At 41.3% G+C, this 18029-nt stretch overlaps 1 protein-coding gene across 1 annotated transcript; it reads left to right on the plus strand.

Annotated features, from left to right (window-relative positions):
• The first annotated feature begins 547 nt into the window (after positions 1-547).
• On the plus strand, positions 548-9867 carry map2k2a (mitogen-activated protein kinase kinase 2a). The gene is made up of 11 exons (XM_034216291.1): positions 548-1199; positions 1832-2042; positions 3523-3669; positions 3805-3882; positions 4299-4350; positions 6322-6446; positions 7033-7246; positions 7445-7509; positions 7629-7690; positions 7984-8029; positions 8124-9867. Exons 1-11 carry the CDS (start codon positions 1111-1113, stop codon positions 8232-8234), a joined length of 1200 nt encoding a protein of 399 aa, XP_034072182.1. The 5' UTR covers positions 548-1110; the 3' UTR covers positions 8235-9867.
• Positions 9868-18029: the final 8162 nt, after the last annotated feature.

Raw genomic sequence — 18029 nt, forward strand, 5'->3', positions numbered from 1 at the left:
AAATGACTGGACTATGATTATTGATGCATTACTGTGTATATCACAGCTAGAAAAAGGGCTGCTAATTTTAACTGCTTTATCTTATTATATTTCAATGTTTATTTATGAGATGATTCATATTTTGTAATAGCCAATAATATGCTAAGTAACTAGAAACTAAAGCTGTCAAATAAACGAACAAAAGTACAGTATTGACTTTAACACATAGTGGAGTAGAAGAATAGAGCAGCTTCAAATGAAAGAAAAAGGTAAAGAACCTCAAGTATTTGAGTAGCCTATTTTAATACATTCCACAGAATACATTATTGCCACTCGGGGGCAGTGATGTACTGTGCAGCTTGTTTTCAGACTCCAATTTAAACACATAAAAAGGGGGAAGATAAGATATTGTTAAACTGTGATTTTATCTCATTAAAAACAACATACTGGAGCTGTTATTACAAAGATGTTGCATCTCCCATGAGATTTCTGCATTTCTCACTCAAACTTGTCAGATGGCCTCAAGTCTCGCGATATTTCGATGGCCTCTCTGTGGGTGTCATACACAGGTCTGATGCTGCAGCTGCTGCTTCCTGTATTGAAGCACCACCACACAGAGCCAAAGCCATTCTCGCTTCAGAGCCTGGTACTGAAACAGGGAGGAATTTCTAGCTGAGATCCCGCGGAGGGAAGAAGCCGAGTCGGTGTCCCGGTGAACCCGAGGCGGCCCGGTGAGAAGCGAGAGGCTCGTTTAGGACTCTAGACGCAGGGCACGATTTTTACTGGAGCTGGTGCTAGCTAGTAGCAGCAGCTAGGTGGCTAATGGCAAGTAGCAGCAGGTAGATAACCTAGAAGAAAGCAGAAACAAATAAATGTTTTTACTCCTGAAGCTATAGGTGCACCGTAAAACGAGCTGACTTTACGAGACTGTTCTCGATATGATAAAAAGATACACAAATATCTGACTGGCATGCTACCGAAAGTAAACTAACTTTGCTAACGTTAGCTAGCCACCTAGAGCTGACCCTGTTGCTTTTTTTCAGACAAGAGTTTCTTAGCAGGACAACGTTAGAATAGAAATTTCGCAGGTTTGTGCATTATTGGAGAAAGTAGTTTGGGGTAATTGTTGAAATGGCTCCTAAAAGAAGACCCGTTCCCCTGAACATAACGCCCATCGGGGAGGGACAGGCCACCTCCAACACCGTCGATGTTGCTTCTGAGTGAGTAGACTTTATGTGATTATAAGATAAATCAAGAAGGTATAATTCAGCTGTTTTAATGTTGTGAATATTGTACAATATTGCATTTTGTAAATAATTTGTATTTTGTGCAAAACAACACATGCAATGACCAATATACCACATTTGTTTCAATGTGATGATAACAGTTTGTGTGCTGTCATTTATTTGTATCTTATTATATTCATGAAGGTGAATGCCTTAATACAACCCCAATCGTTCAAGTTGTCTTAATTTAATCTTATTTGAGTCTTACATTTATACCAAATAGAAAATGCATGTTAGTACATCAAATGAACTCTGATGTTTTTATGAAGAAGCATGTCACCAAAATAATTATTGTATTTTATGATTCTTAACGGTTAACTTCTGATGTATGTTTCTCTTTATTATAGCAGTTTTTTAGGCTGGTTTAACATTATTGTAACTTTAATAACACAATAAACTCAATTGTTATTGTTTGGGGAATAGGAGAGAATGTTTTATAAATGCTCTGTGTATGTATGTTATCACCAAGCACTGCATAACATCATCAAACAACCATTTAGACAGTGTAGTTAAATATCCTTTTATTCTTTTATCTGTTTGTTAATCTATGAACCATCTCCTCACAGAGCCAACCTCGAGGCCTTACAAAAGAAACTGGGTGAGTTGGACCTGGATGAACAACAGAGGAAACGACTGGAGGCCTTTCTCACCCAGAAAGCTCAAGTTGGGGAGCTGAAGGATGAGGATTTTGACCCCATATGTGAATTGGGCGCCGGGAACGGAGGAGTGGTCAACAAAGTCCGCCACAAACCCTCGGGTTTGGTCATGGCCCGGAAGGTAGAAACTAACATTTGTCAAATGTGTTGTTGCAGGGGAAGCGAGAGAGTTGAAGGGAGCTAAATCAAAACACATTCCAGACGTGTTTAGATCATCATTTCGTCTCAGGACTGGTGCTGGTTTGATTTACTCCACCCACTTTTATGTAAAGTGCACTAACTTTCTGTAGGAGAAAACACACCTTGTTTGAATACAAAAATAACACATTCACCAAAACATTTACAACAATAACACAGGTCAGTTTTTCTGAACATAAATCTGAATTTTGAAAGGCTGATATATTTCACATGACCTATCTATGCCTAAAATGTAAATGTGTCTCTTAAATGTTCTAAACCAATATATATATATAACCAATACAAGCTTATCACAGATGAATCATTTATACCGTTAACATTATAAGTCAAAACATTTTGCAATGAACAAATACCAGAGATATGTTTGAGAGTTAAAAAGCAGTTCCGCAATCGGTTTAATTTTTTTCTCTTTTTTCGGCTTCATCCTGGTAGTTTTTCTTTGTGATTTTTAATCCCTCAAATATTTACGTGTGAATCTGCATTAATAAATGCAGTATTTCCTTGGCTTTCACAGCTTTTTTTAAGCAGCTGCTGCTTAGGCTATTTTCTCCCCTAATTTGGTCATAATGAAAACGTGTAGTGTTTACAAGTCAGACAGTTATTGGGACACCGTACAGACACTGCAGCAGCAGCACCTCGAGCAAGCACCATCTTGTAGAGAGTAGAGATTGTTAAGCCCTTAAGTTTGTAGTAACATGCAAGGTTTTTTTCTTCCCCCTAAAAGTTTTGCAAATCCTGAGAAACTTTTTGGAAATATGGGAATTTGTCTTTGCTATATTGTGATTATTTAGATTATAAGTGGCTGTACATTTTAAGACATTCTGTGTACGTGGACTCACTTTGTTTTTAATGTGTGATTGTTTTTGTATTGCTTGATTTTAATTTGACTTTAACCGTATTTATTTGTTGTTCTTTTCTTTTCTTTTCACTATCTTTGTAAAGCAACTTTGAGCACCTGTAAAAGCGCTAACAAAATACATTTATTATTATTATTTGTCTGTTGTAGTACTATTTCAAATAGTATGTGTTGTGATTACTACACACAGGCAAACAGCATAGAGTTATAGTCATATTTTATCCACCACCACCTGTGAAATATGTTACCATGAGATATTAGGGGGCGTGTGGTGTGGCGCAGTGGGTTGTGTTTTGGTGTTCAGATCAGGGGGTTACAGGTTCAAACCCCACTGCAGTCAGCATGTCGTTGTGTCACTGGGCAAGACACTTCACCCCAAATTACTCCTGTGGGGATTTTCCACAGTATCGAGTATGTAAGTCGCTTTGGATAAAAGCGTCTAACAAGTGACATGTAATGTAATGTTAAGCCATCAGTGAATGATCTGAAAGCATCCTTTTGTTTCTGTCTGAGCAGCAGTTTATGTTCTCAACCTTTCCCTCTTTAGTTGATCCACCTGGAAATCAAGCCTGCCATCAGAAATCAGATTATCAGAGAGCTGCAGGTGCTGCATGAATGCAACTCCCCCTACATCGTGGGCTTCTATGGGGCCTTTTACAGCGATGGGGAGATCAGCATCTGTATGGAGCACATGGTGAGAGACAAAGACTGTTAGCAGGGCCATCTCACAATGGACACAGAATTGATACCAGTATTTTGTCTTGTAGTTCTTTAATTGTTTAGAACCAATTTGTATGTTTTATTTGAATTCTGCAACTTTTCTCTACAGGATGGGGGATCCTTGGACCAGGTCCTGAAGGAAGCCAGAAGAGTCCCAGAAGAAATCTTGGGAAAAGTTAGCATAGCTGTACGTATCTCACTTATTCTGTTGAATTCAACCATGTATGGTTAAACATTTTTACAACAAGTTTATCATTTTGAAATGAGTTACAATTTACATTTTGAAGATAAATTAAGATTGTTAATCTTGCTATACATGGTTTTGCAGATTGCACTGCTTATTATGCTTGTGTCCCTTTTGGTATTGCTTAACTAGCTGAGTTTCGTCGAGTCATGCATGAGTCACTACTGTATTTTACTCCGGAAAACCGTTTTCATAAATTCCAAATAACTAAGCTCTTTAAACAGATTGGCAAAAATAATGTTGTTCATTTTCTTTTAAATCTGTGTAGGAAAAGCTTATATCTGAATGTGTTTGATATACATTCGATTTCGCTCTTGTATACTTTTAAGTGAAATGTTTAATTAGTTTTTCCTCTCCAGGTTTTGAGGGGATTAGCCTATCTGCGGGAGAAGCACCAGATCATGCACAGAGGTAAGGAGCTTCTCTAGTCCCAATAAATTACAATTACCATCAAAATCCCTGCAGCAACATTTTCACATTACTGCAGAACAAGAGCTACAGAGTGCAGTCTAGAAAATTAAATAAGTGATTGCACTATTTCTGAGTTATGAGGATGAGGGATGGTGTGGATATTAAAGTCTCTCATTGCCTTCAGAATGAATAATACTCAAACCATGGTGCCTTTTTCAACTTGAAGAGCATTTGACTTCAGATATCCTGGCAGCAAGATCACAAAAAATGTTGATGGATATACTCTCAATTATATTTTATGACATAGCAGTAACTGAGGATTACACTCTAATAGTTTTTCACTACAGGCTTACCACTGTGTATTATGTAGTCTTGGAAGACCATTAAGCTAATGATTTTAATTAATTGTATTTTTTATCATTTAAATTAGGATTAAGTAGGATTTTTATGCCAACAATTAATGAGCACATTGACTTCTGATTACCTGCCACAACAGTTATTCGGTACCACAGGGTGAAAGATGAAAGCAAATTAGCCAGTTTTTAATTAATTCTTCCTATTATTGGGATATACCCTTTCGTGGTCACTTTTTAGTTCAATAAAAATAGAATTTAGATTTTTTTCGGCGTCTAATTACATTTGTAGAACATCTGTATAGGTTACTAATTCTGGCAACTGTGCCTTCTTTCCAGATTGCGCAAATTATGATTTGGATACATTGTAGATGTGCTTAATGGAGTTGTGTTATGGTTAATATAAAGAGTTTCCCCCTTTGTATTAATGGTGGCTACATTTGACCAACGCTTGTGAAGCAACCAGTTTAGATTTAGACCCTGTTTAAGCCTTGCTGCTCTCTTAGGTATAATTGCTGAATGTCTATGAACATTGTGTTGTAAGTTAATACCCTACAATTGTCCCTGTCCTTTTTTCATTCAATTATTTTAAATGAATTGTCTTCATGCTTTTTTCCTGCATCAACACATTTAGAACGAGCACCACAAGGCAAGCTTTTGTTTCACAACATCACAAGTTCCTGATCATATAAATTTGAAGCAACAATCCTTGGCGAAACCCATTATCATTGCATTCTAATCAAAACAATAAACCATAGCAGAGTGTAAGGCAGACAAGTTTTCGATAGCACACCAAAGAGCAACAACGTGTGTGTTTTTGAAAAGCACTGTTACATTCAGACCTGCATAGTGCAGTCTCACTGTGCTGCAGGGTCGGTGGTACTAGGACAGTTGTCTGTGAGCTCAGGCGGTAATTACAGCCTCTCAGATGTGATTATACAGCAGCCGCGCCCTGCTGACCCCTCCCTCCGTGTCTCCCTCCATCCTTCTCCCGCTCTTTCATGCCACTTCTTTCTGAGACACTCTTCACATGTCCTTGGTAGGTGGGGGGTGTCACACCACAGAGGACAGATTGCAGGGCTCAGTCTTACCCCATTATTTCGCAGGATGTTTTTCAACGATGAGCAGTATAAGTGGAGGACCGGGTCTTGTTTATAACGGGCTCAGCTTGAGATGTTACTGTTCTCTCCTCTGCTCGATCAACACGGCACCGCAGATAAAGCTTGCATGCTGTGCAGGCGATCCACATGCCTCATGGCAGACAGTAGCTGTGGTCTAAATATTTGTTTCTTAATTCACAATATGTGGCAAAAATATTTATAGTTATTTTTCAATCTACTGAAAATGCTTATGTTATGAACTTTCTTACCATCCTGGAGATTTTCAGACCTAATGTTAGCATATACTCGCATGGAAACATATGGAATAGACAGTCAAATACTGTATACCCATACAATGATTTACCCTACATATACCTATACCTTGTAAACACTCCCCTCTCATCTTGATTGAACATTTTAGCACTACGTCGAGTATGGACAACAAATTAGATGTGTATGAAGACACTTCTTCATTATTTTAAATTTAACGTACACTTCACGTCCCCTCTGCCACATAGATGTCAAGCCCTCCAACATCCTGGTCAACTCTCGCGGGGAGATCAAGCTGTGCGACTTTGGTGTGAGCGGCCAGCTCATAGATTCCATGGCCAACTCCTTTGTTGGAACACGTTCCTACATGTCGGTGAGTCAGCTCCACACGCCTGCGCCCCCACCCCTTTTCCCCTGGCCCTATCCCCACTTTCCTTCTCCTCTTTTCTCACATTGCTCTTGTTCTCAAGGCCCCGCCCTCTGCCTTCCCTTCCCCTGGCCCTCCCTCACTCCCCTGCCAAGAACTGAGGGCTGTGCCCAGGAAAGGGTTCTTTGGCAATGAGCGATGCAACTGTGCTCGCTCTTTCTTGTCCTTCTTTCCCCCTCTTTCTCTTAGACACCTGGTAGGTGCAGTGCCGAAGGCTGCCTGTCATCCTGTACCCACGAAACACCAGTGCTGTAGAGACCTTTGATCGTAAATCCCAACACACACCTGTCTTTACTCATCCTACTTCCTTAAGCGGTCCAATGCTACTTTTCCTTTCCTGCCAAACCCAACCATCCTCTGTCCTCTTGCCCTCACCACACCCAACTCTTCTTGCCATAACGCCCCCCTCCCATTATCCAACCCTGCCACTTCCTGTGTTTTTACCATCCAGCCCTCTGCCCTACCCTCTCTCCTGCCTGGTGTCTTGGCTCTACCCGCTCCACTCTGACGTAGATTGTGTGTTTCTCAACAGCCGGAGAGACTGCAGGGCACACACTACTCGGTGCAGTCTGACGTGTGGAGCATGGGTCTGTCCCTGGTGGAGCTGGCAATTGGCCGCTACCCCATCCCCCCACCAGACGCCAAAGAGCTGGAGAACATCTTCGGACGGGCCATTATGGACAGGGCCGACGGAGAGCCTCACACCAACATGCAGAGGCCCAGACCCCCAGGCAGGCCTGTGAGCGGTAAGAAGCACAAAAAACATTTCCAAACTTGCATTTACATATAAACAAGCTAAGCATTGTCAGCATTCTTACATTCATGTTTCAGGATAACGCTTTTAAATATACTTGAATAAAATAACTTGTTTATTTTATGGCCGAAATGTATTTGTTTGAGAGAATGTATTCTAATTTTTTCCATGTTTTGCAACTTCTCCACAGGACATGGGATGGACAGTAGACCAGCCATGGCCATCTTTGAACTTTTGGACTACATTGTGAATGAGGTGGGAGGAAGCACTGATAAGCACGCATTTTCATCTCTCTTTACACAAAATCCCATTGTATATTTACACAAATTGTATTGTTTTTTTAATCTTTTTTTTTTGTTGTTGTTTCTGCTCAGCCGCCACCTAAACTGCCACTTGGGGTCTTCACCAATGACTTCCAAGACTTTGTGACAAAATGGTGAGCATCGACAATGACATTTATAGAGTGAACAGAAAAAAAGCACAGTCTTGTATTTGCTTTTGGGCAAACATAATGGAAATAGACATTGTTGAGAGCTTAAATGTCTTGCCTCCTTGTGTTTTGAATGCCATGTGACACAAAGACAGAAATGAGTTTAGACTATAACGCTTATTTGTTGTTATGCACATGGTGGAAACTAGTCTAGTGTTTAAAAAAAATCCTACTTAATCCTTCATTTACAGAAACCAGTATACAGTCACTCATGTAAGTATTGTTTTTTGTTTCCGCAGTTTGATCAAAAACCCAGCTGACAGGGCCGATCTGAAGATGTTGACGGTGGGTACCTGAATTGGAGTTTCTCTTTATCTCATTGTGTCATTCCCCAGTTATTTTTTGTGACAATCGTTTTCATTTGCTTTTCCTTGTTCAGAGTCACACGTTCATAAAACGCTCAGAAGTGGAGGAAGTGGACTTTGCCGGTTGGATGTGCAAAACCCTGGGCCTCAACCAGCCCAGTACCCCCACCCGCGGCACTGAGTGACCCGGCCCCCCACTGCCTGACACTCCCTGGGGTCTTGCTTGCATACACATACTCGTACACAAGCCATCACTCACATTGGCACTTTTCCCCTCTTGCTCTTGGGAGAAATGGTTTTGCCCCTCCCATTTATTTCCTAACCAGCAGCAGGGCCCGTTGAGTCATTGTACTGTAACACCACGGCTTCACCATGCCAGTGTCAAAGGGTAGCCACAGCTCACTTTTCAACACTGCTACAGAGGATTTAAAGCATTGAGTGGCTGCCATTGTGTCATCTGAATTTGCATCGATTGACAAACTTATTTTGTATTGTTGAATATTCTGTATTAATATTTTCTATGGCAACAGTTGGTGGCTTGTGGGAGTTGTATTTTAATAAATATCCTGCTGTAGAGATTTCAAAACAAAGAGATCCAAACATGTCACCTACTTTTATTGAACGTAAATGCTGCTATGCTGATTTAAAGTCCCTTTGCAGAGAACGTTTTTAGTATATAGAAGTTTGACAGAGACCTTGCGATTACCAATTTGTAATAAATAAAATGTGTTAGCGAGTGCAGGACAAATCGACGCATACAGTCATTTTCACTAAATGACTGTTGACTCAAAAGATCCCTTTGAAAACTATCACAAACCAAAGAGAGAATTCATGACTAAAAGTTTTTCCATGGCTGATCAGTTTTTTTTTCTTTCCGTATGCACATTCAAGAACATCATATCACTGTCCTTTGAATGTTTTGATTTGTTTCCTTCAGTGAACTACACACAGATTGTTTCCTTAACATACATGCTCCTCCCACACTGACTCTCTCACGCCGGAGGAGGCTTTATGCTGTGGAGGCCTGATATATGCCATAATGTCGTTATTGACATTGAGAAAACAAAATGTATTCATGGGATAATATAGCATGGTTTGTTATCTTTCTAATACCGTATGTGTATTTGATTTCCCAAGATCATGATGGGGGTTGATTATCTGGTGGTTTTATCAAAAGCCTGATTCTCTGCAATGTCAATATGCAATTTCAATCATGTTGATGGATTTGGACTTTTTTTTCCTCTTTGACGTTGGGTCTGTACTTTCCCCTGAAGTGTATTTGGTTATGTTTTCACTGTACTGCTACGTGTGGCGCTCCAAACTTTCTCTTACTCCAGCCTTGAGGCATGCTTTTGGGAAAATATGTGCGATGAAATACATTTGAAAACCTTTTCCCTGTGATTTAACCCAATGAATTGGGGTGAAAATAAAACCCAAAGTTTAAATGGAACTTCAGATGTTTCTAGTACTACAGAGGGTTTGACTGAACACTTTAACCCAGGTCAGTGTTGGTCACATGGTGGTGGTGTTACTTGCTAGCCTGCCGTTTTGCTAGAGCACTTGTATTCTCTCTGCTTATGGCTGCCCTTTCTTATTTCCCCAAACATTTGCATTTGTTCAGAGCAAACATGAATGCATTGTCACTTGTATGTGTACAAAGCTATACACAATAAAGGAGTACTATTTTACAGTCTTAATATACAACATTTTGATTTATGTAAATGACAAAGGAGAAGAGTCATTTTATTATATAAAAACGTGTTGGATATGGTTATAATGTATAAAAAAAGATTAAAATAAAACTTATTTGTGAATGTACTGAAAGTTGTTTTTCATTTATGACAGCTTTTTATATTCACTCAGACATTTCCATGTAGCTAAGTCTATGATAGATTTACCAGGAATTGTAACTCTAAAACATGTGCATCCCCTTTCAACAAAGCAATAATTACTGCACAGATAATCATGAAGAAACACATATAATAGTTACACATTTGCTAACTACATTTTTAATGTCACCTTCATATGGATGTTTTATTCTGTAATATTTAGCTTGATTCATGATTTTGATAAAAAGAACTGATGGTTGTCAGGACTGTATCCACAAAAGGGGTCATGTTTTTTTTCAGCACTTTTTGAGTAATTTAATACATTCCGATGCATTAATATAAAAACGTTTCTCTACTACAGCTTTGCTCTTGAGTCAGAAGAAGGTTTTAACAGCAAATGTTATTATAGATAATATATTAATTGCTTAATTGTTACATTTGTATTATATTCAGATTAATTTACTTTGATTGTATTCATCTAAAATGTTATCTCGTTTCTGATTGGCTAAAAATCAATGGAATCGGTTCGAGGTATCAGCATGCAAAGTGCAGCCAGGTAACCATAGCAGCATCTTCACTCGTTAGCTAAGTTTACTGCTAGTACCAGTTAGCTAGCTTTGAGTAAAGTATGAAGGACGGAGGACGACCATTTCTGACTTTCTTAAGGTAACTAATGCTTTTAATGTTTCTGTTTCCATTACATGTATATATTTTAAAATATGTTTTTTTCTTTGGCGCCAACTCAGTTTATCATAGAATGGCTGCATGGAAAAGTTAAGCTTACGTTAGCTTATAGCTACTTGTACTGTAATGCTAAATTTTGTATTTTCAATCTGAACATGCAAAGATACTAGAAAATAAAGTTATCAGCTAAATGTGGTTAACAACAATTGCTCTCGTTATTGTCTTGTAATTGAAGATTGGAAATCTCAAGTAAAGTACAATCCCATCAAAATTGTAATTCAATAAATGTACTTCGTTACTTTCCACCACTGACTAATAACTGTTTCAGTCATCAGACAAACAGTGATCTGAATATGGGGATTCTTGTCAACGGCTTCCTTCTTTTAGCTAGTTGTATTAAAAACCATCATTCAGACAGTAAGGTCAAACACACATTTGACGTGGGGTGTCTGGATTTAAACGGGAGCCGTTTGTATTTGACTGAAAGATACAAATGTCTGGCATCATTTTAGACTCCAAAAGGCTAAACTAATTTTGAGTATTGGTAGTTAGGCCAAAACTGAATAGAGGGCAACTTTTGTAAATATTGTGCTTTTATGTCGAAGTGTATGTCCTGCTGTCTTCATGTGACTTAGGATGTAACTTATCCAATTCCATCCTCTTCACTTAGCTTTGCAAATTATAGCAAGTGATGGCACCAAACGTCCAAATACAGCAATTTATGTGCGGCTCTGACGTTTGAAAGCTGTGACTCCCTGTGCTTAAGCAGAGACAGTGACTATAGTGCCCTCTAGGCAGAGGGTGTGTCACTACCTCACCCTTCCAAAAGCCCCTGTCACCCCTGCATGGTTATGCTGCACTTTGGGACATGTCCCCTCTGAGACTGAAGCCAAAGAGAAACAGTTCAAACACATTATCATTGTAAAAAGTACGTTTTATATAGGGAGGTGTGTGGCGTAGTGGGTTGTCCGTAGGTGTTCGGAGCAGGGGGTCACAGGTTCAAACCCCACTGCAGTCAGCATGTCGTTGTGTCCCTGAAGACACTTCACCTCAAATTGCTCCTGTGGGGATTGTCCACTGTATTGAGTATGTTAGTCGCTTTGGATAAAAGCGTCTAACAAGTGACATGTAATAATATAGTAATTGTGTGCATTAAATGGTTTTCAGAGGTGTGTTGGGACAACAGAATCAATTGAATACATCTTGTGCTCAATCCATGGTACAATGGCTGGCTTGCGTTTACTGAGGGGGTGGGTGGCTCAAGTGCAGTTGCTGTACATTTTTCCATGGGAACGATTTCCCATAGTGAATATGTCATTTTCCGACTAACTAATGTCTTCTCTGATGCCTCACCTGTTCAAGCTTGGCAGGTATTGTATACAGAGACCAGGCTGAGCCAGAAAGTACATGAAGGGGGTGCTGGCAGCCCCTACTGTATGTGCTGGAATGTGCCATGGCTTGCTTTTGGGGTGGGACACCATGACCTCAGGCAATAAGATGGGTGGGTGCGACTCTACTCGCATTGAAAAGGAAAGGAGCAGTGAGAGATTAAACGGTTGAGAAGAATTGACACAAGCTACAACTGTTAAACAAAAATATGAGTGTCCAAAGATGCACACAGTGGCTTACATTCACTGTAAAACCACAGAGAGGGAAGGCATGGGTTAAAGATTTGTGTCATCTCTGGTTGAGTTTATGACTTGAAAAACTGTCCACTTTTGAGCGCAAATACATTTCCACTTTACTTTTGCTTTACATAGGGAGGAGGGAGAGGAGACGGAGGGGGAATGCTGTTTCTTTAAGAGAGAGGGAGTGAGAGTGAGTGAGAGAGAGAGAGAGAAAGGGAGGGACCTCTTTGCCCTCCAGAAACCAGGAAGGGAATTGAGTTGATCTGCTGCTGCTTGGTTAGCGCATACGGGGCTTTAAGCTGCACAACAGTGAGAGGGAGAGGAGGAGAGGAGAGGGCTGAGCTAACCCACAACAAGCTTCACCACGGCCATCGCAGGTGAGCTAAAGACACCCTGCCATCCCTGTGCTGTCTGCCCCGGGCCTGGCGGCCAGGGGGGAGCAGGGCAGAGGAGGAGAGGAGAGAGGGAGGAATGAGGGAGGGGGACAGAAAGGAGAGCAGGGTGGGGGGGTTGGCCGGAGAGGAGAGGTGGGTCGCAGCAGTAGTCCCTAGTCAAGGTTCCTCTTTTTTTAAATCCTGCTAAAGTACTTCCTCTGTATTGCTCTTTACCTCTGGGGAATCTACAGATAAAGTTTATAGGATGTGTTCAAGGCATTAACTTTTCAGGCAGGTGGAAGCACTTAGAGGAGGAGGAGGGGGATGGGGGCGAGAGAGAGAGAGAGAGAGAGAGAGAGAGAGAGAGAGAGAGAAGGTGGGGGGTACTGGACGAGGGTTAGGAGAAACAAAAAATAATTGTATTGGACAAGGTATAAGCTATAACAACAACTTTTCGGGACAGTGGCGATTGAAATGCTCAGTGCTGGACAAGTTGTGTGCTGTGTGCGCAGGGCATGTTGTAGTGGCATTAGGCTGTTTGTAATAGGAATAAGTCATCATTTAGGTCAGCAGTTTTGAAATGTCACTAGAGTGTGAGTCAATAAAGGAATCCACCTCTGATGTTGCTGCTCTGACAGTTGAATATTATTATTTTTCATACGAAGCTCGGCCCCGTTTGATGGCTGGTCTGTACTTTAATACCTGGCAGCCTGCTAGCAACATACTGTAGTGTATAATTCAGCCCTGAGTGCTTACGTTAGAGCAGGTTTGGAGATAGTGGGGGTGGTGGGGGCAGAGAGTGCTGGGACTCGTAGTCCACAGCAGGGGCTGTAAAGCAGGTCGAATGAGATTTCAGAACTCTATATCCCAGAGTGCCTTGCCCATGGCTATCCAGGAAAGAGAACAGCTGCCAGCCTATCCCGACAAGGAGGTGTGGTGAGTGAGCAGCTGTCAAGCCAATGAGAGCAAGGGATGCAGCAGAGCCGAGTTGTGGGCTGAAAATGAAGGGGGGCTGAAGTGGTGGTGGTGCTTTCGGGGCGGGGGGAGTGGGGGGGGGGGTTAGGTGTCTGTTAGTGTAGGATCAGGCAAGGGCTTGCCTGTACGACTAGGGCCACTTGCAAGTTTCCTGTCTGGTAAAGCTCCAGCCCTGCCCAGAGACGGAGGCAGCAGAGCTGGCCAGCAGGCAGGGGAGGCAGATAGGGCCCAGCACACACACACACACACACACACACACACACACACACACACACACACACACACACACACACACACACACACACACACAACACACACACACACCACACACACACACACACACACACACACACACACACACACACACACACACACACACACACACACACACACACACACACACACACTGTGTCTTTAGACTGAGAGGAGAAGAGAAGTGAGCAGAGGAAATAAATACCATAGCGTGTTGTGTGTGAAAGAGAGTGAGAGAGATGGGGCTTGATAGAGTTCAGAGTTCTTGACCCACTTGCAGATAAAGGAGGGATCGGCAAATAGGTCAGTGCTGAGTATAAGGTGCGACACAGAATACTGCTCATAGAAATAGTTGTTGTCATAAAGTTTTCATCCACATCAGAATAACTTCCTAACTAGGGGTATTCATTGTGCCTATAAGTCCATCCTGTTATGGCAGAATATTCTTAAATGTTTTGATCTACTGTTGTGATTAAATGGCACTAGTGCTTCTATCTTTAAAAAGATGCTCATTGACAGTTACGTATCCTGTACGGCTGTTTTTGTGGTGGTAGAGTAATTTCACCCCAAAACACTGCATCAGATGTTTGCTAATGTGGCAGAGCGACCATGTTTATTACTGACATAGTACAGGTTGGTGTTGAGTAATAGTTTTTTGAGAAACCACAGTAAGTGACACCTCTTCTTATTAAAGGGAAGAACATGCACCACATCTTGCTACAACTGAATTTCACTTTCACTAAACTCACTCATGCCAAATCTATGCAGCATTATAATTCAAAACTTAAGCTTAAGTAACTTTGGGATCTATGCTGGACAACTTGATGATTGATTTCAATTTTTCCCTGCCACTTTCACCATGGTCAATCTCATGACATCTTTTTTCACAGTCTACTCACCCCCCTCCTTGCCAACATCTTGTTGATTCTAATCTCGCCTGTCGTGTCCTGCTATCTTGTGGCTCGTGGTTTAAAGACTTCACAGTAACCCTGACTGTCTTTGCTCAATAACCAGATGCATCTTTTTGGGCTTTGCATACTTGTTGAACCCGTTTTTTAAACGTGTGGGCGCGGAGAGGGTACAAGAAGAGCACGGTACATGAAGACGCCCAAGTGCTGGGAAAGTGTTTGGAATGCTTCTAAGAAGCAGGCAGCAGGCAAGGTTGATGGCATTTTTTATTCATTTCAATGTTTCAGATTATATTAATTACAGTAAATGTTTTCCTGATGCTACTCTCTAAACCACTTCCTAGGTACTATTATGGAAGAAAACTATAGTTCATTCAAGTAAATTCCAGCAAGAGGTTAAACTAGGACGCCATATGTTTTTGTGTGTGCTAATGTGCATGCATTGCACGCATGCGTGTGCGTCTGTGTTACCAACAATAGACTCCAGGGGAATTGCAGGGGACTTCAGTGGCTGTGGGCAGGTCCAAGACACCACCCATCAATTTGGCGGTGAGGCTGAATACAGTTTGATATTCCTGTATGTTTGTGCCTACACCACTATGGCCTGAAACGAGCAGGTTGAGACAGACTGAGAAGACAGGTTGCGTGATGTCGCCGTGGCAGTTTGGGGCTTTATTCTAGAGTGAAATGTTGGCTGTATACAATGCAATACATGTAACGGTAATGACATTTGTTCAAAGTTATTCATGTGGTAAAATGATGTATTGTGGCCCATATGATGGAATTAAAACTTGAGTTGTTTAGAACTTCATTCCAAACAACATCATATTGTTGACTGCTGTTCTATCAATACTCATTGAAGTTAAAACAGTTTGAAAACTTTCATCTGCCTCTCCCTTGGTGAGTACAGCTTCACTTCCCCCTAATGTTTAGTTCCCCTGGTCAGCTGCTCAGTATACCACAGCTTCCAGCCCAGCGAGGCAGACAGACAGACCCCTCTCTGTTGTTTTTCTGTTGTTGTGCCGAAGTCTAGGGGGGAGTAAAGGGGCTTCTTCTGTTCTCTTCTGGGACATTTATTATGGAGAGTCCAACACAACCTGATCAAATTAGTGGGAGAGGAAGAGGCATGTTGTTCAGGGTGGGGATGAAGCTAGACTTACATTTTTACACATTTAGAATTAGATCATTTCTTTTGTTGATATGTTCATTGAAGGTTTTTTCATTTTGAGTATACTGTCAAAACACGAGTATGTATAGTAAGTGTAATTGATTGTTATATTGACATTAAACACTGTAGTGCAGATGTACCAGATCCTGTTTTAATCAAGCCGAAAGGATAGCTGATCAGGAAGCCGATATGTGACCAATTGGACACTGTCTGCATGTGAATTGGTTTGGGATGAAACAGGAGAATAGATGGGTGGGTTGCATTAGATGGACCGTGAGCGAGGCACAGGAGGGTGGGTCTAAGATGTTTTGCCTTCTCAGCAAAGGAAAGGGGAAGTGGGCGATGTGGTGGGTACTGTTCAGTGCAGAGATGGAGCAATGATGAGATGAGAGCGACAGATGAGAGGAAGAGAGAGAGAGGGGGGTCAGACAGTAGGGACAGAGAGAGCGAGCAAGCAGAGAGCTGGTCATCTGATAACAGAGCGGGTTCTGTTACACGCCTGTCACAGACTCACAGGAAGTCCTCCTTTCCCAGTTGGGCTGCACATGCACAAAGTGGTGCATCCTGGGCATGTTGGGTCTGCTGGAGTTCTGTGTTAGCGCCGTCTGAAGCCATGTGTTAGATTTTGTTCCACTTCCTGGTTGGCAGCATGGCAGTGTCAGAGCATGTTACCCAAGCTAAAAGGAACTCAGACCATGGATGTGGTTTTCTTACACTGCAGCTTGTGAAAGCCTACTGTCCCAAGACATGCGTTATAGGAATCATAACGAATGAAACATCGTCCAAAAGACAATATTTTACTGGCATTAAACTAAAAAGTATAGTTAAAGCAGTATAGTTTTATTTGTATTGATATAATAATCTTTACTCATCAAAAGCAAAAGTGATGCAATGTTTGATTGAATGACTTGGTTATATCGAAACACAGTTGTATGGGTGGCATTGAACTGCATTACATTAATAATAATATCATATAGGAATATTATGTTGCTAATATTGTTTGTCATATGGAGAAGAAAATATTAAATATTTACAGTATACTGAAATTCAACACTATACAAACTACATATCTAAATTTAAAGAGTTTAATCATCATCTAATTTCTCTATTGTGTCAAATACTATTTTGAAATGTTTAGTCTAATGTATAAATTCACGCTGTTGCACTTAATCAACAGTCTTTTATGTTCTAGCCTGTGGCTATACAGTTGATCTAACTGATACAAACAATAAAGAAAATACAAAAATAGACACATTTGCGACGGCATGAAAGTTTGCACAAGTCATTTTCAGCACATACACTTTTCACTTTTCAAGGTCCCTTGCTATCTGGCATGGCAAACATAGACCTTTATAACATCGTAAAACCCCTGCTTGCTTCCTCACATTAAACTTTGCCCGACTTGTGGGTGGTTACCTCCCCTCTTATTGAAGCAGGTTACACCAGGTAACTTAATTAGATCTGGGTTTATCATTGACATCTGAGCCGGATTCCTTGGCCACCATACGCTCAGGAGTTATGATTAAGCTTTAGAGTTTAACGCCCTGCCTCGCCCACTACCTTTTCACTTGCTTTGTGTCTCTGTATTAGCTTTGCTTCCTTGTTAGTTTCTAGTAAAAGCTGTCAGGCCGAGACCAGCCTATGCAGTTTTATCAGTCACTTGCCCTCTTCCTGCTTCACTCCCAAAAGGACCAATCAGGTTTCCTTTCACTACCGGCAGCAGTGAGTCGCTTGGCTGTGCCACTCTTCCAAGTAACTGCCACCCCCTCCCCACTCCGATTATCTTGTATTATCTTGGTCCGACTTTGAACCCACTTGATCTGACTGAAGTGAATCCCTTGCGGCAGGACGGGCTAGGCAGGTTTGTTGCCAAGGCGCATTCACACCGCAGTACTTTTCCAACAAAGGTTCATGAGAACTTAGTTCATGAGAACTCTTTTGTCGCGTTCACACCAAAAAGAGCCGGTACTAAAATTAGTTCATGAGAACCTTTTTACCCCCACGAAAGTCCCTGCTAGAGAGCAGGGACTTTCGTACGGCTCTCTTGTGAGAAAAGAGCTATATTTCTGATTGGCTGGAAGGATTGCAAACCACGCCCCGTAAAACTCCCAAAAAGTTTTGTGAATTTTATTATCCTCGCATTAGCATTATTAGCATTAGCC

Source organism: Gymnodraco acuticeps, unplaced genomic scaffold (assembly GCF_902827175.1).
Source record: "Gymnodraco acuticeps unplaced genomic scaffold, fGymAcu1.1, whole genome shotgun sequence".
Classification (NCBI taxonomy): domain Eukaryota; kingdom Metazoa; phylum Chordata; class Actinopteri; order Perciformes; family Bathydraconidae; genus Gymnodraco; species Gymnodraco acuticeps.

Bases quoted from the DNA above. Each gene is read 5' to 3' on its own strand.
- map2k2a (XM_034216291.1), top strand. From the start codon at position 1,111: ATGGCTCCTAAAAGAAGACCCGTTCCCCTGAACATAACGCCCATCGGG. The intron at 1,200-1,831 runs GTGAGTAGACTT...ATCTCCTCACAG, and splicing joins ACCGTCGATGTTGCTTCTGA to AGCCAACCTCGAGGCCTTAC. The intron at 7,247-7,444 runs GTAAGAAGCACA...ACTTCTCCACAG, and splicing joins CCCAGGCAGGCCTGTGAGCG to GACATGGGATGGACAGTAGA.